This window comes from Dermochelys coriacea, chromosome 3 (genome assembly GCF_009764565.3).
Source record: "Dermochelys coriacea isolate rDerCor1 chromosome 3, rDerCor1.pri.v4, whole genome shotgun sequence".
NCBI lineage: Eukaryota > Metazoa > Chordata > Testudines > Dermochelyidae > Dermochelys > Dermochelys coriacea.
The window spans coordinates 171,136,160-171,163,553 of NC_050070.1; the positions used below are offsets into that span (position 1 = coordinate 171,136,160).

Genomic DNA, 27,394 nt, shown 5'->3' on the forward strand with positions numbered 1-27,394 from the left:
AATGTACTGTTTGGAAATAATCCTGTGCTGGACGTGGAAGAACTATGATAGATTGCCTATTAATAGGTCTCCATTTTAATTTCTGTGATAAAATGTTTTAATTTAGTGTGCTGTATGTTTCTCTACAACAAAACTTGTTTTTCCTGATATTCACTTTTAACTAAGCTTCCCCCTCCTCTTTTTTTTCTTTTTTAAGAGAAATACCAGTCGCCAGACAAAGCCACTGAAGGTTCAGGTTATGCATTCATCTATTGTTGCCCATCAGAGCTTTGGTTTGAAGCTCCTGACTTGGCTTGGCAACGTTATTGGATATTCAGGTAGGCAAATTCAAACACTTCTGCTATAGACTAGAGGATAATTTAGAGGCTAACTTAATGCTAAAAATAATAATAAAAATATTTTATATTAAAACAGGTTACCTCAAATACATAACATGTTAGACAAACCCATTAATAACTTTTGACACACTTCATCCTATTGTCTGCACATGGATTCGTGCTCCCTGAATCCTGACTCCCATATGAAAGTGCTTTATGTATTCACCATACTAAAATTGCTAGTGTTGAGCAGAAACAGTTTGAGAATTGCTGTTGAGTGTTGTGTGTGCTAACAGCATACCCCTCAGCCCTTGATCACTTTTAAATGAATGAAATAAATTAAAACAAGGGCATCCTGAATAGATGTCAATAATACTTTTTTTTTATTTAATGAGAACTGATTGTCACAGTGTAACTAGAACAGCAAAAGTGTACTTAATGTTCTCAAATCCAAGGAGTGTGAGGGAGGAAGTGAGCCAGTGAAGCACTGAACAGAAGTTCAGAAGGAGATTCCCTCTGTAGAAGGAGGGAATCGAGGTATGCAGTCTCATTTCATGGGGAGTATCTTGTGAATTCTGGCTGAAGGGCTCTCTTCCCTCTCATACAACAGCATTCTTACGGTTGTGGCTAGGGAAATGAAAGTAGGGAAATATAGCTTATTAATGAACTATGGGCCTAACTTTCGATTTGGTTCCATCTGTGGGATTTACACGGCACCATGGTCCTGTTTAAAGAGGACTCTGTTAATGTGAACTAGGTACCTTTTAATTTCATGCCTGCAATGGCCACCCTGGGAAGTTACAGTGCAACTTGCTAGCATGTGCTGCAGTTCACATCCTCGTAGTCTGAATTGTGGGGCCATGTAGACATAACCTGTCCCTTTACAGTTGGCTAAGACATAGAAGTGAATTAAGAGGGAAGGGCTTTGGCATGGTTATCAAAATATAGATGTAACCCCACAAAAAATATTATTTTGTGCTATGTATGTTCAAAAATCCTCTAGAGTTATTGTTATAGTGTTTATACCATCTCCTGCAACATCATAGAACCATAGGACTGGAAGGGACCTCAAGACCTCTTTTAGTCCAGGGACCAAGGGACCTCCTCTAGTCCAGTCCCTTGCACTCACGGCAGGGCTAAGTATTATCTACACCATCCTTGACAGGTGTTTGTCTAACCTGCTCTTAAAAACCTCCAATGATGGAGAGTCTACAATCTCCCTAGGCAATTTTATTCCAGGGTTTAACCACCCTGACAGTTAGGACGTTTTTTTCTGATGTTCAACCTAAATCTCCCCTTCTGCAATTTAAGCCCATTGCTTCTTGTCCTGTCCTCAGCGGTTAAGAAGAACAATTTTTCTCCCTCCTCCTTGTAACAACCTTTTATGTACTTGAAAACTCACCTCAGTCTTCTCTTTTCCAGACTAAACAAACCAAATATTTTCAACCTTCCCTCATAGGTCATAATTTTTGTTGCTCTTCTCTGGGGTTTCTCTAATTTGTCCACATCTCTCCTAAAATATGGAGTTCAGAACTGGACACAACACTCCAGTTTTCAGAGTAGCAGCCGTGTTAGTCTGTATTCGCAAAAAAGAAAAGGAGTACTTGTGGCACTTTCAAGACTAACAAATTTATTTGAGCATAAGCTTTTGTCAGTGCTCAAATAAATTTTAGTCTCTAATGTGTCACAAGTACTCCTTTTCTTTTTTGCGAATACTCCTGTTGAGGCCTAATCAGCACGCAATAGAGCGGAAGAACTACTTCTCGTGTCTTGCTAAGAACACTCCTGCTAATACATCTCAGAATGGTGTTTGCTTTTTTTGCAGCAGTGTTACACTGACAACTAACATTTAGCTTGTGGTCCACTATAACCCCCAGATCCCTTTCCGCAGTACTCCTTCCTAGGCAGTCATTTCCCATTTTGTATGTGTGCAACAGATTTTTCCTTCCTAAGTGGAATACTTTGCATTTGCCCGTATTGAATTTCATCCTATTAACTTTAGCCCATTTCTCCAGTTTGTCCAGATCATTTTGAATTATTATCCCATCATCCAAAGCACTTGCATCCCCTTCCAGCTTGGTATCATGTATACATTGCCATATCTAACTATGCATTAATTTGAATGATTGGACATGTAGTTCATTTTCATATAATTTAATATATAAAGTTACATAAATCAGAAATTTCTGACTGGGTAGTGATAGTGTATGTGTTTTGGTAATACACTGCACATGCTATATATCTGAGTTTGTTGTGAGTATGAACTAATGGAGAGACACATGGGATATACAGTTTTGAGGAATGCTTACTCTGATTTTCAGGCAAAACTTTCAACCTGGCATTATCTGTATTTCATTTTTTGTGAGCTCAATTTTGTGGCACAATTAGTTGTGCTAGTCACTTTCATAGATATTAAGGTCAGAAGGGATCATTATGATCATCTAGTCTGACCTCCTGCACAATGCAGGCCACAGACTCTCACCCACCCACTCCTGCAATAAACCTCTCACCTATGTCTGAGCTATTGAAGTCCTCAAATCAAGTGACCCATGCCCCATGCTACAGAGGAAGGCGAAAAACCCCCAGGGCCTCTTCCAATCTGCCCTGGAGGAAAATTCCTTCCCGACCCCAAATATGGCGATCAGTTGAACCCTGAGCATATGGGCAAGATTCACCATCCAGATACCCAGGAAAGAACTCTCTGTAGTAACTCAGATCCCACCCCATCTAACATCCCATCACAGGCCATTGGGACTATTTACTATGAATAGTTAAAGATCAATTAATTGCCAAAATCATGTTATCCCATCATATCATCGCCTCCATAAACTTATTGAGTTTAATCTTGAAGCCAGATAGGTCTTTTGCCCCCACTGCTTCTCTTGGAATGCTGTTCCAGAACTTCACTGATGGTTAGAAACCTTCATCTAATTGCAAGTCTAAACTTCCCGACGGCCAGTTTATATCCATTTGTTCTTATGTCCACATTGGTACTGAGCTTAAATAATTCCTCTCCCTCCCTGGTATTTATTCCTCTGATATATTTATAGAGAGCAATTGTATCTCCCCTCAGCCTTCTTTTTGTTAGGCTAAACAAGCCAAGCTCCTTGAGTCTCCTTTCATAAGACAGGTTTCAGCACTTCTCTGAACCTGTTCCAGTTTGAATTCATCCTTCTTAAACATGGGAGACCAGAACTGCACACAGTATTCCAGATGTGGTCTCACCAGTGCCTTGTGTAACGGTACTAACACCTCCTTATCTCTACTAGAAATATCTTGCCTGATGCATCCCAAGTCCGCATTAACTTTTTTTCACGGCCGGGCTCATAGTCGTCCTGTGGTCAAGTACCAGATTGCACCTGCATATAAGTGACTTAAATATATGAGTGAAAGTGAGGGTCAATACAGTTTTGTGCCCACAACTGACTAAATGAAACCTTTTTATGATTCAGAAGGAAAAAAAAATTGCATATTTGCTGGTGAGAATAATATGCTTACATCCTAATTTCTGAACTCTATATATTGGTAGGAAATAAGACATGGGTCTCTTGTAGTTACTTTGCTGAACGATTTAAGCACCTCGGAAATGCAATATTGTACTCTCTGAGGTGTCGTCTTACGAAATGGGATTTAGAAGTTTAAAAATGGTCGTCTTTGGCCTTTGTACTCCCGCTCCCGGCCTATCCAGATTCTGCCCACCAATTTGTGCAAGCCTCAGATCCGCTGAGCACCTTTCATAGGGTCTGAAGGAAGGAGGGGAGAAATGTGCTGCAGAGGTGGCTGAGCCCCAATTTGCATGGGCAGAAGGAGAGCTGCATATGAAGGAGTAATGATCTGGGCCTTCATATTTTATGAAATTAATGTAAAGCCTTTGCCAGTGCATGAAGCAGAAAGCTTATTCTAGTATTTGCATAATAGGATGTAAACTCTTGAGTAAATGAACAATAAACTAGCAAACATATAGTTCTTATCCTTTTTGAAATAAACTGCCTATTCACCTTTTATTGGACAGTGTGGTGGAGTTCTTATTCCTCATCTTTCCCAATATAAAAATTAAACAAACTGAATGCTAGGAGTTTAGTGTGCATCCACAGTGGGGGGATTGTTATAGCTGCACGTGAAATGAAAACGTCTCTGCCCTCCCATTATCACCGTGCTGAACAACCTGTTGTAATCAGACTCCTTCAATAGGGCATAGAAAGGCAAAAGTGTAATCTGTCAGCATTACTCCTTTTAGTTGGATGTTTTATGTTGGTCAACCTGCTGTAAAATTTTAAAAAGGAATTTGAAGCAAGTCATGTAGTGCAGCAGTCTCCTGAGACGCACATTAACCTTATGTAGGACTGGAAAGTCCTTATTACAAAATGTCTATAGTTTATAGAAGCATAACTGGAACAGCATATTGAATATCAAATGGGGAGATTGCCCTAAAGATTCTACTATTTATGTAGGTTTCATATTTCTGAAATGTTCCTATGGGCCCACCATTCTGATAATCTCTAACCCTGTCTCTTGATGGCCACTTTATCCCTTCGATGCCTCTGATGCCGTCCTCAGCTGCTCAACATGACTTGGGCAATCAAATAGTTCCATTAAAAATATACCACTATTTAATCCCTGTCCTTTCTAAAAAACTATTTTTAATATAGTTGCAGATAGCAGCATGTTTGTGATTTAATAATAATTATTGTGAATGGACTTCTTTCTGCCACCCATGTCTTCCTGCCCCGCAATTACGTAGACTTTTTTTTACTTTAAGTAACATATGAAATGTACTTCAAAGAAGAAATATCTAGGAAACTTTTATGTTTGTTTGTTTTTTAAGGAGTCAGTTGTTGCTTTTTAAATGCAGGAATATTTGAGATTTGTTTCTGATGAACTCCCTCTAGCAATCTAAGCTGATGTAAAAAAAATAAGTCAGAACTTTTTCTCTAACTGTTCACCAGGCTTAAACAACAAGGTAGTTTCCTTTTCAAATCCAAACCCAAACCCAAACTGTTTGCCCTAGATATGAAAAAATGTAACATTGAAAAAATCTCTGTAGGGAGAAGAAAAAATAAAACTCAAAGGGTACCGGCAAGGGCCCCAAACCTCTATTTGGATCTGTTAGTGCTGACCTGTGCACAACTCCTATTTAAATTAACAGGGTTCTGCACATCCACTGGGTTCCATGCTTAGAGCCCTGCTTAGGTACAAAATTGACGCATCAGATCCGCAAGCTGCAAAAATGGTCCACAGGTATAAAATGGATATCTGCAGATTTACCGAGCTCTAGATAAAATTTGTATCCACATCCGATCCGCAATCCACAATTTTTTTTCTGTGGATAGCTGAAGATTTGCTGGGCTCTATCCATGCTCACTGATCCAGTAGGACTAGGGCTTAGAATTCTGCTTTGGGAAAGTACATCCATAATGATTATTGCTATCAGTGTGATCAATTCACAAACGGAAATGTAAACTTCAACTTTGGAACTTCTTATTTTAGGATGATAGTTTCTCAGTTTATTTTGTTTGGAAACCGTATTCAACTGTTTTTTTTGAGTAGGTTGTGAGCAACAGCATACATTGTATGTCATAATTTCCATCCTTCATCCTTCCCAAAGACCCGCAGAAGAGGAGGATTAGGAGCTAATATTTTTGGAAATAAATCATGTGATTCTTTTGTTGGCAAATATCCATTGCAGCGTTCTTCCCATAAGAGATTAATTGAATGCTAAAATTGTCCATGCATTGATTATTAGATTTTTTTTTTCCATGAAAATCCATTATTAGAGAACATCTTTTGGAGAACGGGATTTTGTTTATATTCTATACATTCGCATACAGAGAAGAACTTTCTGTTTTATAATTCAGCCAATTAGAAGAAAATGGCTTTTGGGGATATACTTCTAAAGCTTTCTTCTCAAAACCCCCACCTGTGGGCCAAGCCTGGTTGCGTGGGATTGGTACAGATACCAGTATTTGGATGTATATAACGTTATAAAAAGGAGAAGGACGTAAAATTAATGGGATTAAATGGAGAGTTTTCTTTATATTAGGCTCTCCAATAGTGAGAGATGTTAATCTGTGAAATAAACTCTCAACAGAATAAGTGGAAGCTATTTGTAAATTTATAGTGAATGGTCCTGTATTGTCACAGTGATAAACTAGATGACTTAATAGGTTTGTCCATCTCCAGGTTTTGAAACATTGGAAGCATGTAGTCTTCATGAGCTATTTCTAACGTGTATTTATTAATCGGCGGCTGGGTGTGGTGCATTGTATAAAAACGCATGAAGTGAAAAAGTTTGTTTAAAATGGTATAGGTAGCCATTTTTGTAATGTTCTTCGTCCATTAAACTGAAAAGGAACTTAGTTTCCTTTTGTATCTTCCTTTTTATCACTTCATATGGTGTTTCATGATAAAATACAACCATTTTCAGACCTGAGTGTTTAAAATTGGGCTCCTAGAACTACATTTATGCAGCTAAATCAAGATGGACTGATTTTTTCAAAAGGTGCTGAGTCCTTGATTTCACTGGGATTTGAGAATGCTCAGAGCTTCTGAAAATGAATCATTTAGCTGTCTAAGGAAACCAATTTTAGACACCCGAGTTCAAAAATTTTCAGCTCATAACTTTTCATTATAACAGTTTATATGCAAACAGTTCTTGAAACAATTTGCTTTTACTAGTTAACTTCCTCAAGAGGGAGAAAATGTACGCTCATTAAGCCTGGGATAAGGAGACAGGAGATTTAGTCTGATCTCTGCTCAGATACAGATTTATTATCTTAGTATCTGGGGCAGAAGTACATGAATTTAGTGTGGGATTTTTTTAAAAGTGCAATTTATGCACACTTAAAAAATCCCACCCTTAGTTTGGTAGTCTTTCAGTGTAACTGGATATTTTTATTAAAGGGAAAAATAATTGTCCCTCCTAATTTCTGGTGCAGCCATTTGTAGGCAGAAATGCAACACTTTTGCTGCATGGGAGGCCAGACATTGGAGTGTTCTGCTCATTCTGCTGAAAGCACACTAACCATGGTGCACAGGAGTTGAGAAATAGAATCATGGCTGGACCAGGAGAACAGGGAGGATATGGTCAATTGTTTCCTGTAGATGAGGAAGCCACTGACTAACACATGGGAAGTATAGGAGTACTTGTGGCACCTTAGAGACTAACAAATTTATTAGAGCATAAGCTTTTGTGAGCTACAGCTCACTTCATCGGATGCATTTAGGAACCAGTGTTTATGTCCACTGCTCCACCAGGCCTTTAATCCTCTGCCTTGTTCACTTTGAGCGTGCCCATGAGCAGTTTATAATTGATATGCGCCTGCCCTGGCTCTCCCCTTCCCCCAGAATTAGCTTTTATTTACTTTCTTATTATGAGAGGACAGTTCAAAAGCAAAAGAAAGTGGAAGGTATATTTCAAGCCTTGATTATTTTTTCTTGGTGAGCTTAAAAATAAATTGTGTGTGTGTGCGCACGTGCGCACACAGATATACACTCAGTATATTATGTAAACTTCCATTATGTTACATACACATTTAACCTAACTTTTTACTGTTAACTAACTTTTGTGTATTTATTCCATGATTTGTTTTTATTAAGATGGCCTTCGTCGAATCTTGTGCCAGGTTGGTTTACAGGAGGGACCAGATGGTGAAAATTCTTCTCTTGTAGATAAACTAATGCTGTCTGATTCTAAACTGTGGAAAGGTGAGTTGTCCCCCACTATTTTTAAGAAAATGACTTTGTATGTGCTAATAGAAAGCACTCTGACCATTTTATTTTGTCATATCTGTTCATGTTTTAGGCAATTTTTATTGCCATTCATTATAGATGCAGTTGCCTGTTTACAGATATACTGTGTTTTACCTATTCCCAAATTTGGATTATGCTGAATTGTGAAAGAATGGGATGGCCCTTTTAGCACTATAGTGAAGGTGGAGAAGAGCTTTCTGTTTAGAACAGACTTTTCAAAGGGCTGTAAAGTTTCCATGTGTATACATATTGACCTGAAAATTGCTATGGCAGTTGAAGGCCCAGGGTAGAGACAGCAACACAAATATGCCATCCTTTGGGGTTCCTGAGACAGAGGCACATTCCTCCAAAATGGTCTAATTTTAAAATTTGCTGGTTCTGTATAAAGACAGAAAGATGCAGAGCTATTTTTTCAGGATGTATTCAAACCCACTGAGCCGAGAATACCGTATGGAAATGACTGCAGCAGTTCACACACCTGTAAGTCTCCTGTGCTGCTATTCCAAAGTGGTTTAAAATCCATGGGCTTAATATGATTGGCCTGAAAATTGTCAGTTCGGGGAGTGTGGTAGAGTCTGATATAAATTTTGAGTACTTTGGTCTAGGGTATCCTGAGATACATCCTCCCCCCCTCCAAAATGACCTGTTTTTAAAATGACATTTAAAACAAACATTAGAAAACCAGGAAATACATAGTTTGCCCCTGTGGCAATGAATGGGAATATAACAGAATTTTTCCAATCCCAAACACATGCCACTTTCTCGATGACTCCACAACTCCAGATCTGTGTGCTATTGATGTGTTTACAGGAATCCACACTGTGCAATCTGAACAGTGTTGGTCTGAGGAGTAATAAAAGGGATTGGCAGACATCTCCATAGGCACTAATTGTATGTTTACACTGCGATTAAAAACCCATGGTTGGCCTGTGCCAGCTGACTCAGGTAAGGGGCTGCCTAATTGCAAGGTAGACAATTGGTGCTTGGGCAGGAGCCCAGGCTGACATTGTGAGGTGGGAGGGTCCAAATACTCAGGCTGCAGCCCCTTGCCAAATATCTACACCACAATTAAATAGCCTCTTAGCCTGAGCCAGAGCTAACTGGCACGGGTCAGCTGCGAGTGTCTGCGAGTGTAGTGTAGACCTACCCTAAGGCTATGTGTATGCTGCCCCTCAGTTTAGACTGTGCAGGTATGAATAGCAGTGTGCGCTAACATGCTGCACTGTAACTCTCCCATGTGGGCTCTGCAGGCATGAACTAAATGGTTCCTAGCCAGGACTTCTGGGTTCTAATTCCAGTTTTGCCCATTGACTCCTTGGGTGTCCTTGGTCAAGTGGCTTTTCCCTTCTTTGCCTCAGTTTCCCCACCTGCAAAATGAAGATAATGACACTGACCCACCTCACAGAGGAAATCAGGCTGATGATTATTATACGTTAATGTGAACTAGGAAACTTTTAAATTGTGTCCGCAGCACTCACATGGGGGAATTACAGTGAAGTGCTTTGTGCACTGTTCACACCCCTGTGAGTCAAACTGCAGAGCAATATAGATAAGCCCTTCAACTAAATGAAGGATAATGTGATGCAGTCTCTGTGTGAGGGACTCATTAGAGCAGGGATTTAAGTACACTTTAAAGTTTCTCCCATACTGCTTTCTTTCTTCCTTCCTGCGGACCTCCAAATGCCTTGAGGAAATGTGTAGTGCTGTAAACTGATTCCCATTCTAATGGTTCCAATAGGCAAATGGGAAAAGTTAGGGTTGCATGTAGCAGGGGAAGAATGACCCTACCTGTACTTTTCCTGATTTTCTAATATTTGTATTTTGTGTGGTTGAGTATTTTCCTTGTCTTCAGAATTTTCTGTTTTTGACTGTCAACTTCAGCGTTCTTGAAGGTTATGAGGCACTGATAATTGACCATCCCTTCCGTTTACCAAAGTTTTTTTTGTTGCAGAATCTTGCATGTAAACAGGCAGTAGAATGAAAGTTTAGATTTCTATTGTAACTTTTGGAACTATTTGCCAATTTTCAGGGGAAACAAATATCTGTAATCATTCCACATTAAACAATTTAAAGTGTTTGTTTATTGGTATTTGACTTAAAACTGGTCTATAAAGATTTTGTTTTTAAAAACTATGTTAACAACATAGTGATGGAATTTATGTGGAGAATTAGTAAAAATAACAAACATATTTTAAAACAAAATAGTTCTGAACTAGTTCCTTCTTATCTGACAAATCCTGAGTGCACTGTTTTTTGTATTTCCTTGCAACAGTTGACATGTCCTTAATGGTGCTGAAAAACGTAGGGAAGAAGAAATAACCCTACAGGAAAAGTACTTTTTGGGGGGACCTGAAGCTTGTCCTCTCCATTTTCTATCAAGTGTCAAATGTTATCAAAATACTCTTCCCTCTAGATTGGAGGGCAAAATTTCTTCTTTCTTTACGAGGCTACCATTACAATTGCTTCCATAATAATCTGACAGTCAGTAATGGCAAAATAACATGTACATTTTCTTAACAGGAGCTAGAAGCGTGTACCATCAGTTATTCATGAGCAGTCTACTTATGGATTTGAAATTCAAGAAACTTTTTGCTATCCGGTTCGCAAGAGTAAGTAACTCTTATGATGAATGGACAATGCTTCAAAATATAGCCTAGAAAACAGTTTCAAGTAGAACATACAAAAACTAATGGTACTCTGTTGTTTGGAATATTGGTTGGGATTGTTTGTTTTTTTGATAGGTGAAACTCTTTTTAAATAAGAACCTCTATTGATTTCCTTCTGTGTTCAAAAACTTAGTTATCATAGTACCTTACCACCCGTCAAGAAAATAGGTCTTTTGGGTTCCCAATCTAATGCAGTTGTTAGATCATCTCTAACATAGAATGCATCACCTCTGATGTTTTATCCTTCCCAACCAACCATCTAGGGTCCCATTACTTGAGAATCAGTCATTAACCATTGTTGGTAGTGCTACCCAGAAGTGACCTCTGAAAGTCAACTATACTTAATATTATTTCTTGCAACAACTCATTTTTGAGATGCTTTTAATCAGCTTTCTGACATTCTGCTCACTCTCTTGCCTCAAACAACTTTTTTTAAATTAGTAAATAAAATAGTAGTAGTCTTCATAGTGGTAATTAGAATGGGTGAGTTGATTTTATGCATGTGTAATGCCGACAGACTGTTAGCTAAGGCTGTAGAGCAGACTCATAATCTCTCTCTCTCTCTCTCTCTTTCTCTAAGTGGTTTCAGTGCCATTAGATGGGACAGAATACCACACCCAGAAGGTGTGTGGGTTATATACTTCCACTAGCTGAGGAAGCACGTCCAGAGCTTTAGAGACTTCCCAGTTGAAATTCCGGATGAGCCCCCACTTGTAATGCCAACGGACCCTGGTTGTCGGCGGGCAAGATCGAACCTGGGACCTCTGGAGCGTAGTGCATGAGCCTCTACCGCATGAGCTAAAAGCCAACTGGCTGTTGGCTAAGGCTGTAGAGCAGACTCATAATCTCTGTCTTTTTCTCTCTAAGTGGTCTCAGTGCCACTAGATGGGACAGAACACCACACCCAGAAGGTGTGTGGGTTACACATGGGCTGGTAAATTGTCATCCCACTGTGCAAGGTTTCCTCTTAATGATGGATCAGTACCACTGCCTATTATAGTGTTGAATTTCCCCAGTGCAGACATCTGAATTTAAAGCAAACGTCAGGTCAGTGTGGATTAGAGGTGAATTTCCTCCTTGTTGTTTAGAATTACCGGCAGTTGCAGAGAGATTTTATGGAGGATGATCACGAGCGGGCAGTGTCGGTGACTGCTCTATCTGTCCAACTCTTCACTGTACCTACTCTGGTGAGTAGTGCTTGCCTTTTTTAAAAACTGATAGTTGGCACTCCTTGCCTTTTTTTGCCTCCTTCTTAATAGAACTATGAGCGATTGCAGAGTGATTATGTGAAAGATGACCACGACAGAGAGTTCTCAATTGCTGACCTCTCGGTACAGATATTCACAGTGCCTTCACTTGTAAGTACTAAAGACTTAAAAAAAGAAACTTTTTTTTTTGTTAGGAGCTGCACTAAGAACTTGAGCTTATAGACCGCTAGATTTCTCTGAACGTTTTGTAGTACTACTGTGCAAATCAGTGTGCTGTTGGCTTTATGAAAACTAATTAGTAGTTTGTAAATATAGGTACAATTTACTAAGTGGAGCTGGACCTATGCTGCTAAATTTTGAATCTGTATCAGAACTTCCCAGAGTAAATGGGACCTAGTCTTTTGTTTTGGAAACATCTCTTAATTTTTTTCCATTAATGAATATATAAAGAGAGATTACCATTTAATAAATAGTTTTAACTTCTGACTACGCCAAATATCCATGGTGGGTGTTGTAGGGTGTGGTTACAGAGCACACCGCTCCATGGTGTGGCACTGCACCTACCATACTTCAATTCCCTTCTTGATTCTCCATTCCACCCATAAGCAGCCTGGAGTAAAAAGAAAAGGAGTACTTGTGGCACCTTGGAGACTAACAAATTTATTTGAGCATAAGCTTTCATGAGCTACAGCTCACTTCATCGGATGAATCCGATGAAGTGAGCTGTAGCTCATGCTCAGATAAATTTGTTAGTCTCTAAGGTGCCACAAGTACTCCTTTTCTTTTTTGCGAATACAGACTAACACGGCTGCTAGGAGTGTTCACATAAGGTTCCCTGTCTTGGGATCTGATTTATTAAATCCTCAGAGAATAAATCTGCAGTTCCTTTGGCTCTTCTAGGTTCAAATTCTTCTTTCCTTAGGGCTTCCAATTTATTCTTCCTTCAGGCTATATTTTCTCTCCACTCCCCAGTTCTCTCTATGCCTGAGGACATCAGACAATCCTATTCCATCCTCTGGATTTCTCTGGGAAGACCTGGGCTTAAACTTTTTTTCTTTTCTTAGGGCAGGGTCTCCACAGCATCTTTGGTCTGATTTAATCCTGATAGGCTTCCCCAGTCCACCACCATGCTGGTTCTACCACAGGAGAACCTCTTTGCAGGTCTCTCTTGACTCTTGGTTCTCTTTGAATGTGAACTGAGAACACTCCTTTTTAATTTAAATGCACAGACCAACCTGTTACAATAAGGTTTCTATTAAAAATCAACTACTGCCTTTTGCAGGATTTTGTAAAACTTTTTTCTAACAGAAATCATGCTGTCTGTACATCATAAATTTATTTTTTAAAGTGAAGAATACTTAGAATCTCTGTTGAGATCTACTCTATCTTCATGAAGACATCTTTGGAAATTAAATAAAATGAGGAAAGAAAATCTGACTTGCATAGAATATTTCTAAAAAGAATGCTGTTGGAAGTTTTCCAAGTGGAATCAACTTAAAGGTAGATTTAAATTTCTGAGACTGTGGAAGTCAGGTAGGTGTTTTAGGAACTGATTTCAGGATAACTGTTCTAAATTATTTGTTTTTAACAGTTTGCTAGGTGCTGGAGATGTCAGCTGGTAGCATATTCTTACCTCTTGATTCAAGAAGTCAGGGTTCTCTTCCTAGCTCTGTCACTGACTTGCCATGTGTGCTAGGGCATACCACTTATACTGAGTTTGCTCTTCTGTAAAATGGCATCACTACCATTTGTGCTGGTGTTGTGGGGCTTATCTAGGTAATGTTAGTTAAATACTTGAATCATTTAAATAAAAATTATGTTTTAAAGCATATTCCCAAAATACAATGTTTTTAAAAAAAGTTTTAAGTGTTATCAGAGCGAGAGAAGCCTAAAAGGAAGTGTGAAAGAGGTCAGAGTTGTAGCCATAATGACCTGAGACAAAAAATCTTTTTTGAAGTATAAAGATAATATTTTAAAAAATAAGATCAATTAGATTAGAGTCAAAAGCCTCAGTGTCATTTCCAGGTCCTTTGCTAGCATGTTTCCCCAATTAAAGCCATTATGTATTGGCTTAACTTAATTAACCCTATTAATCTTATTAAATTAGTACTTTATTCATGTACTTTAAAGTCAGGCACATGCTTATCATTTTGGATTCCGTGGCATTGCTCATGTACTTAGTTAGACATGTTTCTAATTACCATGCTGAATTAGGGATCAATCCTTCAAGATGACCACACATTTAAATTAGATTGCAGTTTTGGTTTAAGTTTTTATCACTTAGTGCTTTTTTTTGTGTATAGTGTAGTAAATTATCAGGGTACTTAAAAACATGTTTAAACTGGTGAATTAAATTAAAGAATGGAAAGTCCTCAAAAAGGGTAGTGGGCAAAATTTTCAAAGGGCCTCTGTGATGTAGGAGCCTAAGTTCCAGTGAAAGTCCATGGTACTTAGACTACTTAATCAATGACTAGTTGCTGAAAATTTTACCCAGTAAACAACTGTGAAGAGGAAGCAGGAATATCTTTCTGGTCTTTTGTTTGCAGCCTCAGCGTTCATTCCCAAATAAATTAATTGATTTTCTTTGGCAATATTGCAGAAAATCTTTTGGGGTATTTATTTTTCTTACCATAGTCACTAGACATCCCAATTCTGCACCAGAACTCCATTGTGCCTGGTGCTTACAAACCCAGAAAAAAAAAAAGAGATGACCCTTACCCCAACACCTCTTACAATCTAAGTAAAAGACGAGGCAACAGGTGGATTCAGACAAATGGGGGAGGACAAAGAAATGCAACCGTATTGGTCAGCATGATAGACATGGGGGTAGGCAGTAGATAGTTTTTACAGATGGATTTTTATTTTCCCCTATGAACACCGTTTTAAAGTAATGTTAAAATATAGAGGAACACCAGCAATATAAATGTTTTGACTGAAAAGGCATAGATTTTACTGGTAAAAATGCAATATTAATTTAGCCTCTTTCTCCTGTCAGTGATGTCTGTTGATTACAACAAATTTTAATGTACTTTTGGCATAGGCTCGAATGCTGATAACAGAAGAAAATCTTATGACCACGATCATCAAAACTTTTATGGACCACTTAAGGCACCGTGACATCCAGGGCAGGTTTCAGTTTGAACGATATACTGCCCTTCAAGCTTTCAAATTCAGGCGGGTTCAGAGCCTTATTTTGGATCTCAAGTAAGTATCTCGATACTAATCAAATTAATGAGTACTTTAAAAAATGATTAAAACTAACTCACAAATTTGTTTCTACTGTATTCAGGTATGTGTTGATAAGCAAGCCAGCTGACTGGACAAATGACTTGAGGCAAAAGTTTTTAGAGGGTTTTGATGCCTTCTTAGAGTTACTAAAGTGTATGCAGGTATGTGAATCTGTGAATTTTAAAATAAGCACCATAAATTTTCTGTCTTAGTAAAATGAGTATTGTCAGATGTAGAACACATTTTGTTTTTCATTAGTAAAATTGTTACTTCAAAATACTGGTAATCTTCAGGAAATTAGTTATTTGAGCATTACCAAGTGTACTCAGCTCTGTACAAACATACTGGGAAACAAAGTCCTTGTCCCAAGGAATTTTATTAATTTATGGCCATGATGGTATCCTTTACTGTGATTTTTTTTTTTTTTTTAATCCTTTTAATACAGTGGTCCCCTACCTTTCTGCCAGACACCCCGCTGCCGAAATGCTGCCGAGAAGTGGCAGCGGCAAGAAGCATCGCCGCCGAAATGCCGCCAAGAAACGACAACGCTTCTCGGCGGCATTTTGGCGGATGGTTCGGCGGCGGCGGCAGCAGCATTTCGGCAATGGGGTGTCTGCCCGGCGGGTGCCATGGCACCTGTGGGCACCGCGTTGGGGACCACTGCTTTAATACATTACATGTTCTAAATTTTTTCAGTATTTTGAGACTAATGATGCTTTTATAACGACAAACTACTACTAGGGCAAAAAGGCCTGACCGAACAACACTCACTCTTCTCAGTGCTCAGTGACTGGATAGCATGCTTCTCCCAGAAAATGTTAGCTTTTGTTCATCTTTTAATACATTTATTTTTGCTGGGGGCATTCCATCATAATCAGACCATGCTTGAATGTCGTTTTGGGTTTTAAATTATTCATATCCACAAACTAATAAAAAATAAATCCCTAGAAACATCTTTAACAAACTGAATTTGGTATTTAGAGGTTTTTCCTTTTTGAGGTTTTGCCTCTTGATTAAAGACTTATGTAGAGAGAATTAATGACTCTCAGTCTTCAATTCGAGATGCTTCCTAAATCAAAAATAGGATTTGCCTTACCAAATCAGACCAGTGACCTGTCTAATCCAGTATTCTTTTATCTCCTCTGCATCCTGAATTGTTTAAACCATTTTTTCCTCTTTGTTTTTAAATTTGGCTCTTTGATTTCTCAAGATTTTTTTCTATACTTTTGTGATATGAGCAGAATGTTGAAACTGTATAAGTAGTTACCCACTTAGTCTTATGTTAACACCCAGTAGGAGTTTTTAATAACAGTTAATCTGTATGATTCTTTGTGGTTTTTAGGGTATGGATCCAATAACTCGTCAAATAGGACAGCATATCGAAATGGAACCAGAATGGGAAGCAGCATTTACATTACAGATGAAATTAACGCATGTTATTTCAATGATGCAGGACTGGTGTGCTTTAGATGTAAGCTGCTTCTGCTTTTATATATGAAGGGAGATGTAGGTAGATGCGTATCTAATTAATAGTAATAGAACAAACATGCATACCTGCACAGATTTATTTTGCCCAGAAGTAGTATTTATAATCTGTGATGGATTAAATCTACATAAGGTTTGAATTAACAAAAAAATCTGTGAATGTTTCTTGGAATGGACATAGGAGATCACTCTGAACATTTTGGAGTTCAGCTAAGTATCCAAAAGTTTGTATTGACACAGTGCCTTAAGAGTATATTTACTGGAGAAGAAAGAGGGGAATAATTTTGTAATAGAGGAGTTATCAGGTCCCAGGCCCTCTTGATGCCATCCAGAGAGGAAAATAGATTGCTGAATTCTAACAGGATGATCTGCAATCCCTCTGATGACAATTTCCTCCTTAAATGGACCTGCTGAATAGGACTTCATATGTGGTGAGGGCTCCTTTTGGAACATATGAGCCCAGATTAGTCAAATATTAGATTTGACTTTAAACTGTAAATATTCACCATAATCATGAACATTGTCAGCAGGCTCATAGCGACAGGTACACGGTAAATTCTGATACATACTACTATTTAATCTGACTTAGCTTGGTGATTTGTGTCCTCTTTAATGAGTGAACAGCACTTGGGAAAGAGAGGAACCATTGACCTTCTGTGCTAATAAGAAAATTAAATATTTAATTTTAAAATAGTAAGATTATATTAAGAAAAGTAAAAGAAACTTTGCATTGAGAAAAAATAAACACAAAGTATTTTTGCATTTAGTATGTTATAGACTGTACATCATTTCAAAGGGCTCTGTTTTCTTCATGATGTTTGTAAACCACAATCTTTTTTTGTAGGAAAAAGTACTTATTGAGGCTTATAAGAAATGCTTGACTGTGCTGATGCAGTGTCACAGTGGCTTTACTGATGGTGAACAGCCTATCGTTCTCAGTATATGTGGACATTCTGTTGAGACCATCAGATACTGTGTTTCTCAGGAAAAAGTTAGCATTCATCTCCCAGTTTCTCGTTTACTTGCAGGTAGGAATGAACCTGGTTTTAAAAATGTTTCAGAAAATTGAAGTAACACATGTATGCACATATGCATCTCGCATGATCATAGATATGAGATTATATGCCATCTGAGGATAGCCAGAATACAATGTACTCTTGCCATCTCCCCAAGGCTTGCCATCTCCCCAAGACATCTCCATGCCAGAGGCTGTGGGGAAGAGAGGTGTAGGGGGATGGCTATGCTGGCACTGTGCCTGCTTGGGACCTCTTTATGCCCTGGGAATCCTCAACAGGGGGTTTGCAGGTGGTTTCTGCTCCTTCTGTGTCACCTCAGTGGAACAAAGGGGAGTAGAACAGGGCAGAGGATCTGCCCCAATGTATGGATTATGGTTCTATGCTGTTTTTGAAATATGTTCAGCCCCCAGGCTGAAAAGATTGGACACTACTGTATTAGAGAAATGGCTGCAAAATATTATCTATGCATTACAACCAGCATTGTTCATCAGGAATTTAGCTAGTGATTGCATTTTTCCCCTTACATTTTGGTTCAGTAATTGAGCAATTGTATTGGAAATAGATGAAGGCTATCTCTACATTAGGAGCGTTTTACTGGTATACTTAGCCTACTGGCAAGGTGCTCCTAACATGAGCACAGCTATACCAGCAAAGTATTACTTTTACTGGTATAGTAAAACTGCACCCTTAATAAAACAGGCTATACTGGTAAGAGCACAGTTTTGCCAATAGAACTGTCTACATTTAGGGGTTGGACAGAGCTGTGCCATTAAGTCAGGAATTCACACATCTGACTGACATAGCTACGCTGGCAGAAGTCTGTAATGTTGACCTGGCCTTTGCCTGAACTTTAGCTCAAGTGGAATCAGTAAGTTATTTAGTAGCAAGAGTGACTGGCATGCTGACAGTTAAATATTGGAAATTAAATGGGCATTTGATATTGCAAGTTCAGCCGGTTAGGGTCAAATTATTTTGAATCTTCACTAGCAGCAGAAGTGTTGCAATTAAGAAAAACTTGTCATGTTTAATAGTTCTTAAATTAAAGTCTGAAGACTGAAAGAAGGGAAAATGAGTTTGTCATTGGTAACTTGCTCTTATAGAAAGACAAGGAGTACTTGTGGCACCTTAGAGACTAACAAATTTATTTGAGCATAAGCTTTCCTGAGCTACAGCTCACTTCATCGGATGCATTCAGTGGAAAATACAGTGGGGAGATTTATATACACAGAGAACTTGAAACAATGAGTGTTACCATACACGCTGTAAGGAGAGTGATCGCTTAAGATGAGCTATTACCAGCAGGAGAGTGGGGGGGGAAGGGAGGGGACCTTTTGTAGTGATGATCAAGGTGGGCCATTTCCAGCAGTTGACAAGAACGTTTGAGGAACAGTGCGGGGCTGGGGGGGAAATAACATGGGGAAATAGTTTCACTTTGTGTAATGACTCATCCATTCCCAGTCTCTATTCAAGCCTAAGTTAATTGTATCCAGTTTGCAAATTAATTCCAATTCAGCAGTCTCTCGTTGGAGTCTGTTTTTGAAGTTTTTTTGTTGAAGGATAGCCACGCTTAGGTCTCAGAGTAGCAGCCGTGTTAGTCTGTATTCGCAAAAAGAAAAGGAGTACTTGTGGCACCTTAGAGACTAACAAATTTATTTGAGCATAAGCTTTCGTGAGCTACAGCTCACTTCATCTGATGAAGTGAGCTGTAGTTCACGAAAGCTTATGCTCAAATAAATTTGTTAGTCTCTAAGGTGCCACAAGTACTCCTTTTCTTTTCACTCTTAGGTCTGTAATCGAGTGACCAGAGAGATTGAAGTGTTCTCCGACTGGTTTTTGAATGCTATAATTCTTATAGGTAAAGGATGGTAACTGGGGAATATTTCTCTTTTATGAGGAGAGCCGGTATTAATGAAACATGTATCCTTTGTTGCTGAATATTATTTCAAGACAAGGGAAAGAGCTTTACTTCTTGTACTCTGTGTGTGCTGTGTGTGTGTACTGTGTGTGTGTGTGCTGTGTTCTATATACACTGCAAAACTGAGAGGGCATGCCTTAGGAAAGGTCAGATACCATGGGGAGAAACGCAGTATAAAAATCTGAAAAGAATAAAATTGTTTAAATGAGGTGATCTTTTTGTACCTATTGAAATGCTATATTAACTGAATTTCATTCATTATATTAGCTGCCAGTTATGGCCTCTGTTTGATTGAGATGGGGATAACTTCAATATTTTGGTTAAAAAAGGATCTATACAATAGAAACAGACTTCATCCAAAGGTTAATCTTTGACATGCTCATATGTAATTTCATAGGTGTCTTGATGAGATGTATGAAAATTTGATTGTGTGTACATTCTGCGTGGCTTGGGGACTTCGGCTGGATGTACTGATGTGTCTTAAAACTGTGGAAAGCTTAAACTATGCAGATTGTTGCAAGAGATGTATTTATTTTTTTAGACTAATATGAAGTATGTATTAAAATGTATACTTTTTTTATTTTGGATATCCATACAGGTTTGCATGTGTTGCTAAGCAAAAGTGAAGTGGCATACAAGTTTCCAGAGCTGTTACCACTGGTATTGTGAAATTTAATTAATGTTTATAATACACTTTGAAGATGAAAAATGCTCTATAACTGTTGAGAATTTAAGGGTAACAAAATAACTTTTTTTTGTTGTTTACTTTATTTAGGAAGACAATCTGTTTCAAATATTGGTAGTTCTCTGAGTCAATCCACAATCATTGTTTTATTAAAACCATTTAAAGATTTTTATATTAAAATCTCCATTTTTGTTTCTGATATTCTGTCTCCCTTTCATGTTTGAAGCTGAGTTTTGGGATTGCTGCCAGAAGTTAACTCCTTCTGTCGCCAGTGGCAGCTTTAGCATGTCCTGATCCAATACTCTCCTATTCTCCACGTGTCTCTTTTGGGGCACTTCATGCAATCATTTTAAATATAAATTTGGACATTGCTTAAATTTTAAGTGTGGAGGAGAGGGAGGTGGGACGTTATAAGAAAAGGGCTAAATGGAAAGAACATACAGAAAAGAAAGGAGGAGGGGGTTGAATTGGCAGAAGAGATGACACCGAGTTGTAAAAGAAGAAATAGTTAACTTTTGAATGAATAAGGGCTACACAGAGTAAGAGATCAAACAAAAGGAAGAAGAAGAAAATGATAGAGAGTTAAGAGGAAAAATAGCAATTTATGATTAACTTTCCAAAAATATTAAATAGTATGATAGTATTGATGCATTTTTTTTTCACATTCAGAAGAAGCTTAAAGTATAAAAACTGCTAAGGGTTTTAAGAGTGGGATATTGACCTTGGCCAGTACAATACCAAGCAAAGGTAAAATGTGGGATAAGTTAACGGGAAGGGTTGATTAACTCATTTTAATCTATTTAATGAAACACTTGCAATATGTTTGTGTTCCCTTTTTCTGTTCCTAAAAGTCTTCAATGGTTTTATGTCAACTTAAATTACATTTTTGGTAATTAAACTAAGGTTTTGATATTTTATATTTTATTTTCTGTAGAGTGAACTTAGCCCACCTTTGTTAATAGAACACCCGCTACGATGTCTAGTTTTATGTGCCCAAGTGCATGCAGGCATGTGGAGAAGAAATGGGTTCTCCCTTGTTAATCAAGTAAGTGGTTTGATAGCTGTGATGTATATGTTTATGCTAGTTTGTTGTAATGGTCCTTGTGCCATTGTTGGAAATGGCTAGAATGTACCCTCTTTCTATTAAAAACAAAACAAAAAAACCTCCTAATCTAACTTTAAAAAGTCATTGAAGGTATGTCTACAATGCAAAAAAAAAAAATTCCATAGCTGTGAGTCTCTGAGCCTGGGTCAGCTGACCCATGTTTGTGCTACAGGGATAAAAACATCTGTGTAGACATTTGGGCTCAGGCTGGAGCCTGGCCCCCTCGATAGGTTTAAGAGCCCAAACAACCATGCAGCTATATTTATCCCTGTAGAATGATCCCCACAAGCCAGAGCTGGTTGACCTGGGCACTGAGACGTTGCCACAGATCTGGTTTTTGCAGTATAGATGAGAGTTTAGGAGCCTAAATCCAGCTGAAAGTTTTTGGGACCTACACTTCAAAACACACCTACTACATGATTTAGAAAATTTTAATCCGTCTTTAATTACATGCTCACATAAGGTTTGTTTCCACAGGACCCCTGCCTCATTGAATAAACAGGCCAGGTAGTGCTGAATAAATGAGGCAGCTGCTAAAGATTTTTATTCTCTTCATTCAGTTAATGGCCCCAGACTTATTTATTGCACACTATTCAAAGCCTGCAAGAAATACAGAATTAAGTATTTCCTTATGCCGTTTTTCTAGGGTGCTCATCGCTGTAATATTGAAGTGTCTCACAAATATTAATTTATTTGCATGTCTCCGCTGTGAGATTAGAGAGTAGTGTTGTTCTCATTTTACAGATGAGGAAATAGAGACTAAGACTAGCCTGAGGCTGCACAATAAGTGGCAGAACCAGGATTAGAACTCTGAATATCATAATTTCTAACCTTGTGCTCATGCCTCCAGATCACATTTTTGGAGGTGCTGAGCATGCACAGCTCCCATTGACTTCAGTTGCAGGTGTGAGTTCTGTGTTTCCGCAAATCAGGCCCCATGTATGTCAAGTTGAGCACTCAGTAAACAAGGAACACGCAGCTAGTGGCTACCTGCCAAAATGATTTGTTCAGGATAACATAGATTATGGCAGAACCAGGAAAAGAGCTCAGTTCTTGTTTGTGGTGTTCACTTCACTTAATCACAATACCATCCTTTCTCCCCCTTTAGTCCCCTACCACATTCACTACACACTTCCCAATTTCTGCAACAAATGAGGCAGGACTCCTACAAACAGCCTCATTCGCTACTCAATCCTAATTCATCCTTTGAACACCATCCATCCTGTGCAATGAATAAGATGGGTCCCGTGGAAAAAATTGTATGTGATGATATAATTAAATATGGTGTTGTAGTTCAGCCTCCTTGGGTACATGCATTAAGGGTGTGTGGTATAGGGTTGAAAGGTATAGTTTTAAATTGTTGGAGGCCAAGTAATTTAATTTTAAAAATGACTAAAAATATTTTTTCAGAGCAACAATAGTAGGCCAGTGCTTAGTAATTGTTTCTCTTACTCTTGGGGTGTGGCTCTCATGGCTTAGTTTTATTGGGATTCTTTTAGGTATTTTAGGGGATACCCTGATTAAGACCAAGCAGAATACTCACAATTATTAACCATGGCTATTTTATTATTAAAGAAGGGGCGGGAACTCTGAACACAAATGACAGAACACAAATGATAAACTGGTTACTTTTGTTACAATCTCTTTGTACATCTCTCTGTGGGGAGCTTTTAAGAGAGATTACACCTCTAGTGGTGGTTTTCTCCTGAAACAAAATTCTTCTTAACTTGTTACTCAAGACTAATATGATTGCAAATCCATTCCATTGTATATCCTTAGATAACTATAAAAATGTTAATAGAGGGCCAAAACAATTTTGTTTCATGGTATATTGACCTGTTGGCTATTAATAAATAAACAACCAGTTTGTTGTTGTTAAAGTAAGCAGTTTTAAATACATCCTATGAAATTGAAAAAAATATTTAAACCAGTTATTTAGAAGAAGCCACTTAAGGAGTTGTCTTGAGACAGGCCAGTTAAGCAATATTAAGAATGTTAAATCCCCCTATTTCTCTGCTTACTGATGTTTAGCCCCTGTCTTCTCTCCAGGAGTACACATACTAACAACTTGGTGATTAACAAGAGAAACTATTAGTCCTTTAAGTTACAATAGCATTTCAATACCCAATAAGAGTTTTAAATATAGTGTTTGAATTAACTTCCTCTCACCAATCCATGTTGAAGTTGTGGAAAGGTTTTCCGTGGTTGGTTTCCTCCCGAGTTTTCTCTTTTTCTTATCTGCCTGTGGCAGCTTGCTTGTGGAGATGGAAAGCATAAGTTGTGGTGTACTTGCTGTCTAAAAAGAGTAGCTGGAAGTGCGTGGGTGGTGTGCCCACTTAAGATCTTTTATATCCTTTCTCCTATTTTCATGATATTATAGGAGAAAACTCCTTTTTCAGGCTTGTTTAGATTGAAGGTCAGTGCTGTCGCTCTTTTCACTGGCTCCATGTCTTTGTGGATGGTCCTTGTTCTTAGGAATATGTAGTTTATTAATGAGTATGCAACATTTCTTTAATTGATGTTTTCCTGCCACAAGAAAAACAAACGCAGACAACTTTCAAAGCTAGTTATAACCTTTTTTTTTTTTATTCAGTCCATTTTCTGAGAGATTATTTAACTTTTATTAGAATTTGACAGGAAATGAAAACTTGTTTTCAAAAACTCCCAAACACTCTGGTTCTTTGTATTTGAAATTTTCAGTTCTCAAAACAATCTTTTAAAATTAAGTAACTCTTAAGTTTGTTTAAATTGTTTCTTCTGTATGACAATTTTTGGATTAATAATTTTTTCTCATCTTCCTGAGTGTATTGAGTTGTTTGAACCTAATGCCAGCAACTAACTAATTTCCAGCCATATCCATATTCTGTACTTAAATTACTTCTTGTATTAGTAACCAGTTATAGCATCAAATTACCTTTCTATATTTGTACATAAAACAAGTTACTATTTATATAATAATATCAGGCAGTTGTTATATGAACTCTTTTTTTCATTTAGAAACCAGATATACATTTCAAAACAAGTTTATGCCATCTTAAGCATTTGAACATTTAAAATACTTCCAACCATACATGGTTTCTTAGAGGCTTATCTGAATGAAGTTTTTAGAGTAATTATAAAATTAATTTCCATTAGATTATTTCTAGAATTCCATGTGTGGCTTTAACTGAGGTTTTCTTTGCAAAGAGCAGGCTAATAGACCCGCTAATATGCCTTCGTTTATTGCTCTGATAACTCATGCTACTAATTAACAGTCCCTACTACTGATAATACACTTTAACACACCCTCTACTTCAAACATGTATGTTCTGCATTGTCTGCCTCCTTGAGGTATGCTTGTCCTTGGGAGAAAAAACAGAAACTTTCTGAAATTCCTTTGATTAACTTTAGATATACAAGGTAGATGAGAGAGTGCCTTTTATTGGACCAACTTCTGTTGGTAAAAGAGAAATGTTGCAGAACTTTAACATTTTGTAACATAAGTAGCTAAATATACCTATTGTAATATTTCCAAGATCCTGGCTATAACAGTATTGTAGCTATCTCTCAACATTCAGAAAAGGTGCAAACAAGTTTGTAATTACTTTAAAATAGTAAGTTATAATTTTATTAATATTGTTTTTGCATCAATATTGAGGTCTCTTCTCCACAATGGGCAGCCTAAATTCTGGCTCTTCCTAACTTTCATGTGCTTGACTGTGCAGTGCTTTTAGCTTATGGCTTTTGGTATGTATTTTTTTTTTAAAGGAAAAAGGTAAAAAAATTCTGTTATGTGCAGCTATAACAACTGGTCCACTGTGCATCATCACTAGGGTTTGAACCCTGAATCTTCAGCATTGCAACACAGCTTGAGCTAGTTATCTGGAGGAAAAAGCTGTTTTCCTAGAGATTTGGGGTAGAAATGGACATCTGAGTGGGAAGGGGGTTCAGGGAGAGTCTCATCCAGATCTCTCCCCTCCAACCCCCTCCTCACCTGGAGTTGGGGGAGGTTCATCCCCATGTGATGTCCCTAGAGGTGGGGGGGGCCACTGGAGCCATGTAGTGAGTTCTGGGGTTGCTGGGGGGAACCTGGTAAGTCTGTGGTGCTGGCCCACCCTCCAAAAGTTCCTGGAGAGGGTGTCTGTTCCTTGGGTTTCCTGTACAGTGTGTTTGGTGCTGCTGCCTTGGGCGTACTGTGAGGCAGACTTAAATTAAAATATTCGTGTTAAATTGTATGGGCATGCTATTAAAATGTTGACCATGCACTCAGTAGAAGGGAAATGGCAGTTCTTAAAAGTGTCTGTCAGCCAACCTGAACTGAATGTCATGGGAGAAAAAAGAGACTTTTTTGGCCACAGGACTTTCTCACTGGTGAATTTCAAACAATGGCAAACAAATAAGGGTGTTAAAATTTTTCAAAAGAAATCAGGAGTCTTTCCTAATGGAAAATATTAGGCAACCTAGATATATGGGTTGTTCCAGTTCTCTCTTTACCTATCTTCAAATATATCACCTCACAGTGAGTCAAAGGTACATAGGTATCCAATGTGCATTTGATTTTTCAGGCATTCCTCTAATCCATTGGCTAATTCATCCCTTTTTCTCTTATCCTCTATCATGAGACAGGGAGTTAGTTTCTCCATTGAGTAAAGAAAGCATTTTCAGAGCAGGAGGAGAATTTATTAATAAAATGCATTATTTTTCAGATCTATTACTATCATAATGTGAAATGCAGAAGGGAGATGTTTGATAAAGATATAATAATGCTTCAGGTAATTGCTTCTTTGTGTTATATGTTGTATATGTATATTAAATTGATAGAGAAACCTTCATATTGTATGTTCTGAATTTTTAACTTCACATTTTTTTATAGGGGTTTCAATTCTTCCCTTTTGTGTTAAAATGTCTTTTTCAAGGGAGGAACATACCATTTAGGGGGAACTGTGAAACTGACTATTCTGTAGAGCTGTCAGATGAACTAAGTAAACAAACTGAAAAACTGGGGAGAAAACATTTCAATCTGGCTGCTTTCAATTATCAGTGTTACCAACTCTTGCAATTTTCATGAGTCCAATAATATCTGGTGTTTTTTCTTAAACCCTGATCATCTAAATCTCTGCATTATTTAAAAATAAAAATCTCACCCTCATGATTAAAAAGAGAAACTTGAATAATAAAAGCTCAAAAACCAGAATGTAACTGAAAAGGACCCCAAATTTATTTCTAAAATCTCATTTTTAAGACCATTCCATGATTTTTTTTTGGCTCTGACTCATGATTTTTGAACATTTGGGGTTGGCAACTCTGTTATCATAATCATTGTTACTTGTAAGTATAGAAAGTACAAAATTTTCAGACATATGATGTGCAAGATGTTATCTCCTTAATGCAATATTTTGCATAAGTATAAGTAAAATTTTATTTGGAAATCTTGGATTTTGGTTTTGTCCTCTATCACAACGGTACACACAGGAGGCCTGACCTAACAAGATATTGAGCTGCTCATCACTTCAGAAGATAAGGCCCTAATTTTATCATCTAGATTAATATTAAGATGAATATTCAAGAGCAGCTCTATTTTTGATCCCCACTTCAGGTTAGAGTGAAGTGTCAGGGCCTGTATTTGCCCAATGTTAATCTAATTTAAAATATTCTCTTTGCAAGAATTTAAGAGTGTTTAGGGTCCCCAAAAATCCCTGATCCTAAGCTCTGCCCTTTAAAGCTGCCTTCTGGCAGCAGTAGAGCCGGGGTCCCTGTAGTTAGTGGAAGGTGTGTGGTAGTGGCTGGCACCCCTAAACCCTGAATTGATAGAGCCAAGCACGATAAGAATCCATGACACTTTCCATCCCTTCCCAAAGTATTTAGCTGGATGATAGGCAAGGTGGGGAACAAACATCCATACCAGAGATAACGGCAGATAGATCAGAGATGTCCCTCTACTCTTTAATGCCCCAGCCTCTGTACGAATTGGGAAACAAGCATCTTCCTCCTCCTCCTCCTCCCCCCCACCACCATAAATCCCCTGAATGGGGAGAAGGACT

The 27,394-nt window shown here is 38.0% G+C and overlaps 1 protein-coding gene across 13 annotated transcripts in view; it reads left to right on the plus strand.

Moving 5' to 3' along the window:
- UBR2 (ubiquitin protein ligase E3 component n-recognin 2) overlaps window positions 1-27,394 on the plus strand; it is a 124,545-nt gene that overhangs the window by 25,092 nt on the left and 72,059 nt on the right. For 11 of the 13 annotated variants that reach the window (XR_006280278.1, XR_006280279.1, XR_006280277.1 and 8 more), the window contains 11 exons: window positions 197-317; window positions 7,914-8,021; window positions 10,587-10,675; window positions 11,992-12,090; window positions 14,981-15,144; window positions 15,230-15,329; window positions 16,511-16,639; window positions 17,498-17,681; window positions 20,183-20,244; window positions 21,204-21,314; window positions 26,060-26,125. Coding sequence is in view for 9 of the 13 variants with exons in the window: in XM_038397673.2 (XP_038253601.1) it covers window positions 197-317; window positions 7,914-8,021; window positions 10,587-10,675; window positions 11,992-12,090; window positions 14,981-15,144; window positions 15,230-15,329; window positions 16,511-16,639; window positions 17,498-17,681; window positions 20,183-20,244; window positions 21,204-21,314; window positions 26,060-26,125 (1,233 nt within the window). In the remaining 4 variants the exon portion in view is untranslated. Of the gene's footprint in view, window positions 1-196; window positions 318-7,913; window positions 8,022-10,586; window positions 10,676-11,820; window positions 11,920-11,991; window positions 12,091-14,980; window positions 15,145-15,229; window positions 15,330-16,510; window positions 16,640-17,497; window positions 17,682-20,182; window positions 20,245-21,203; window positions 21,315-26,059; window positions 26,126-27,394 lie in introns of all 13 variants that reach the window. The other 2 variants (XM_038397674.2, XM_043511847.1) reach the window with 2 other exon arrangements.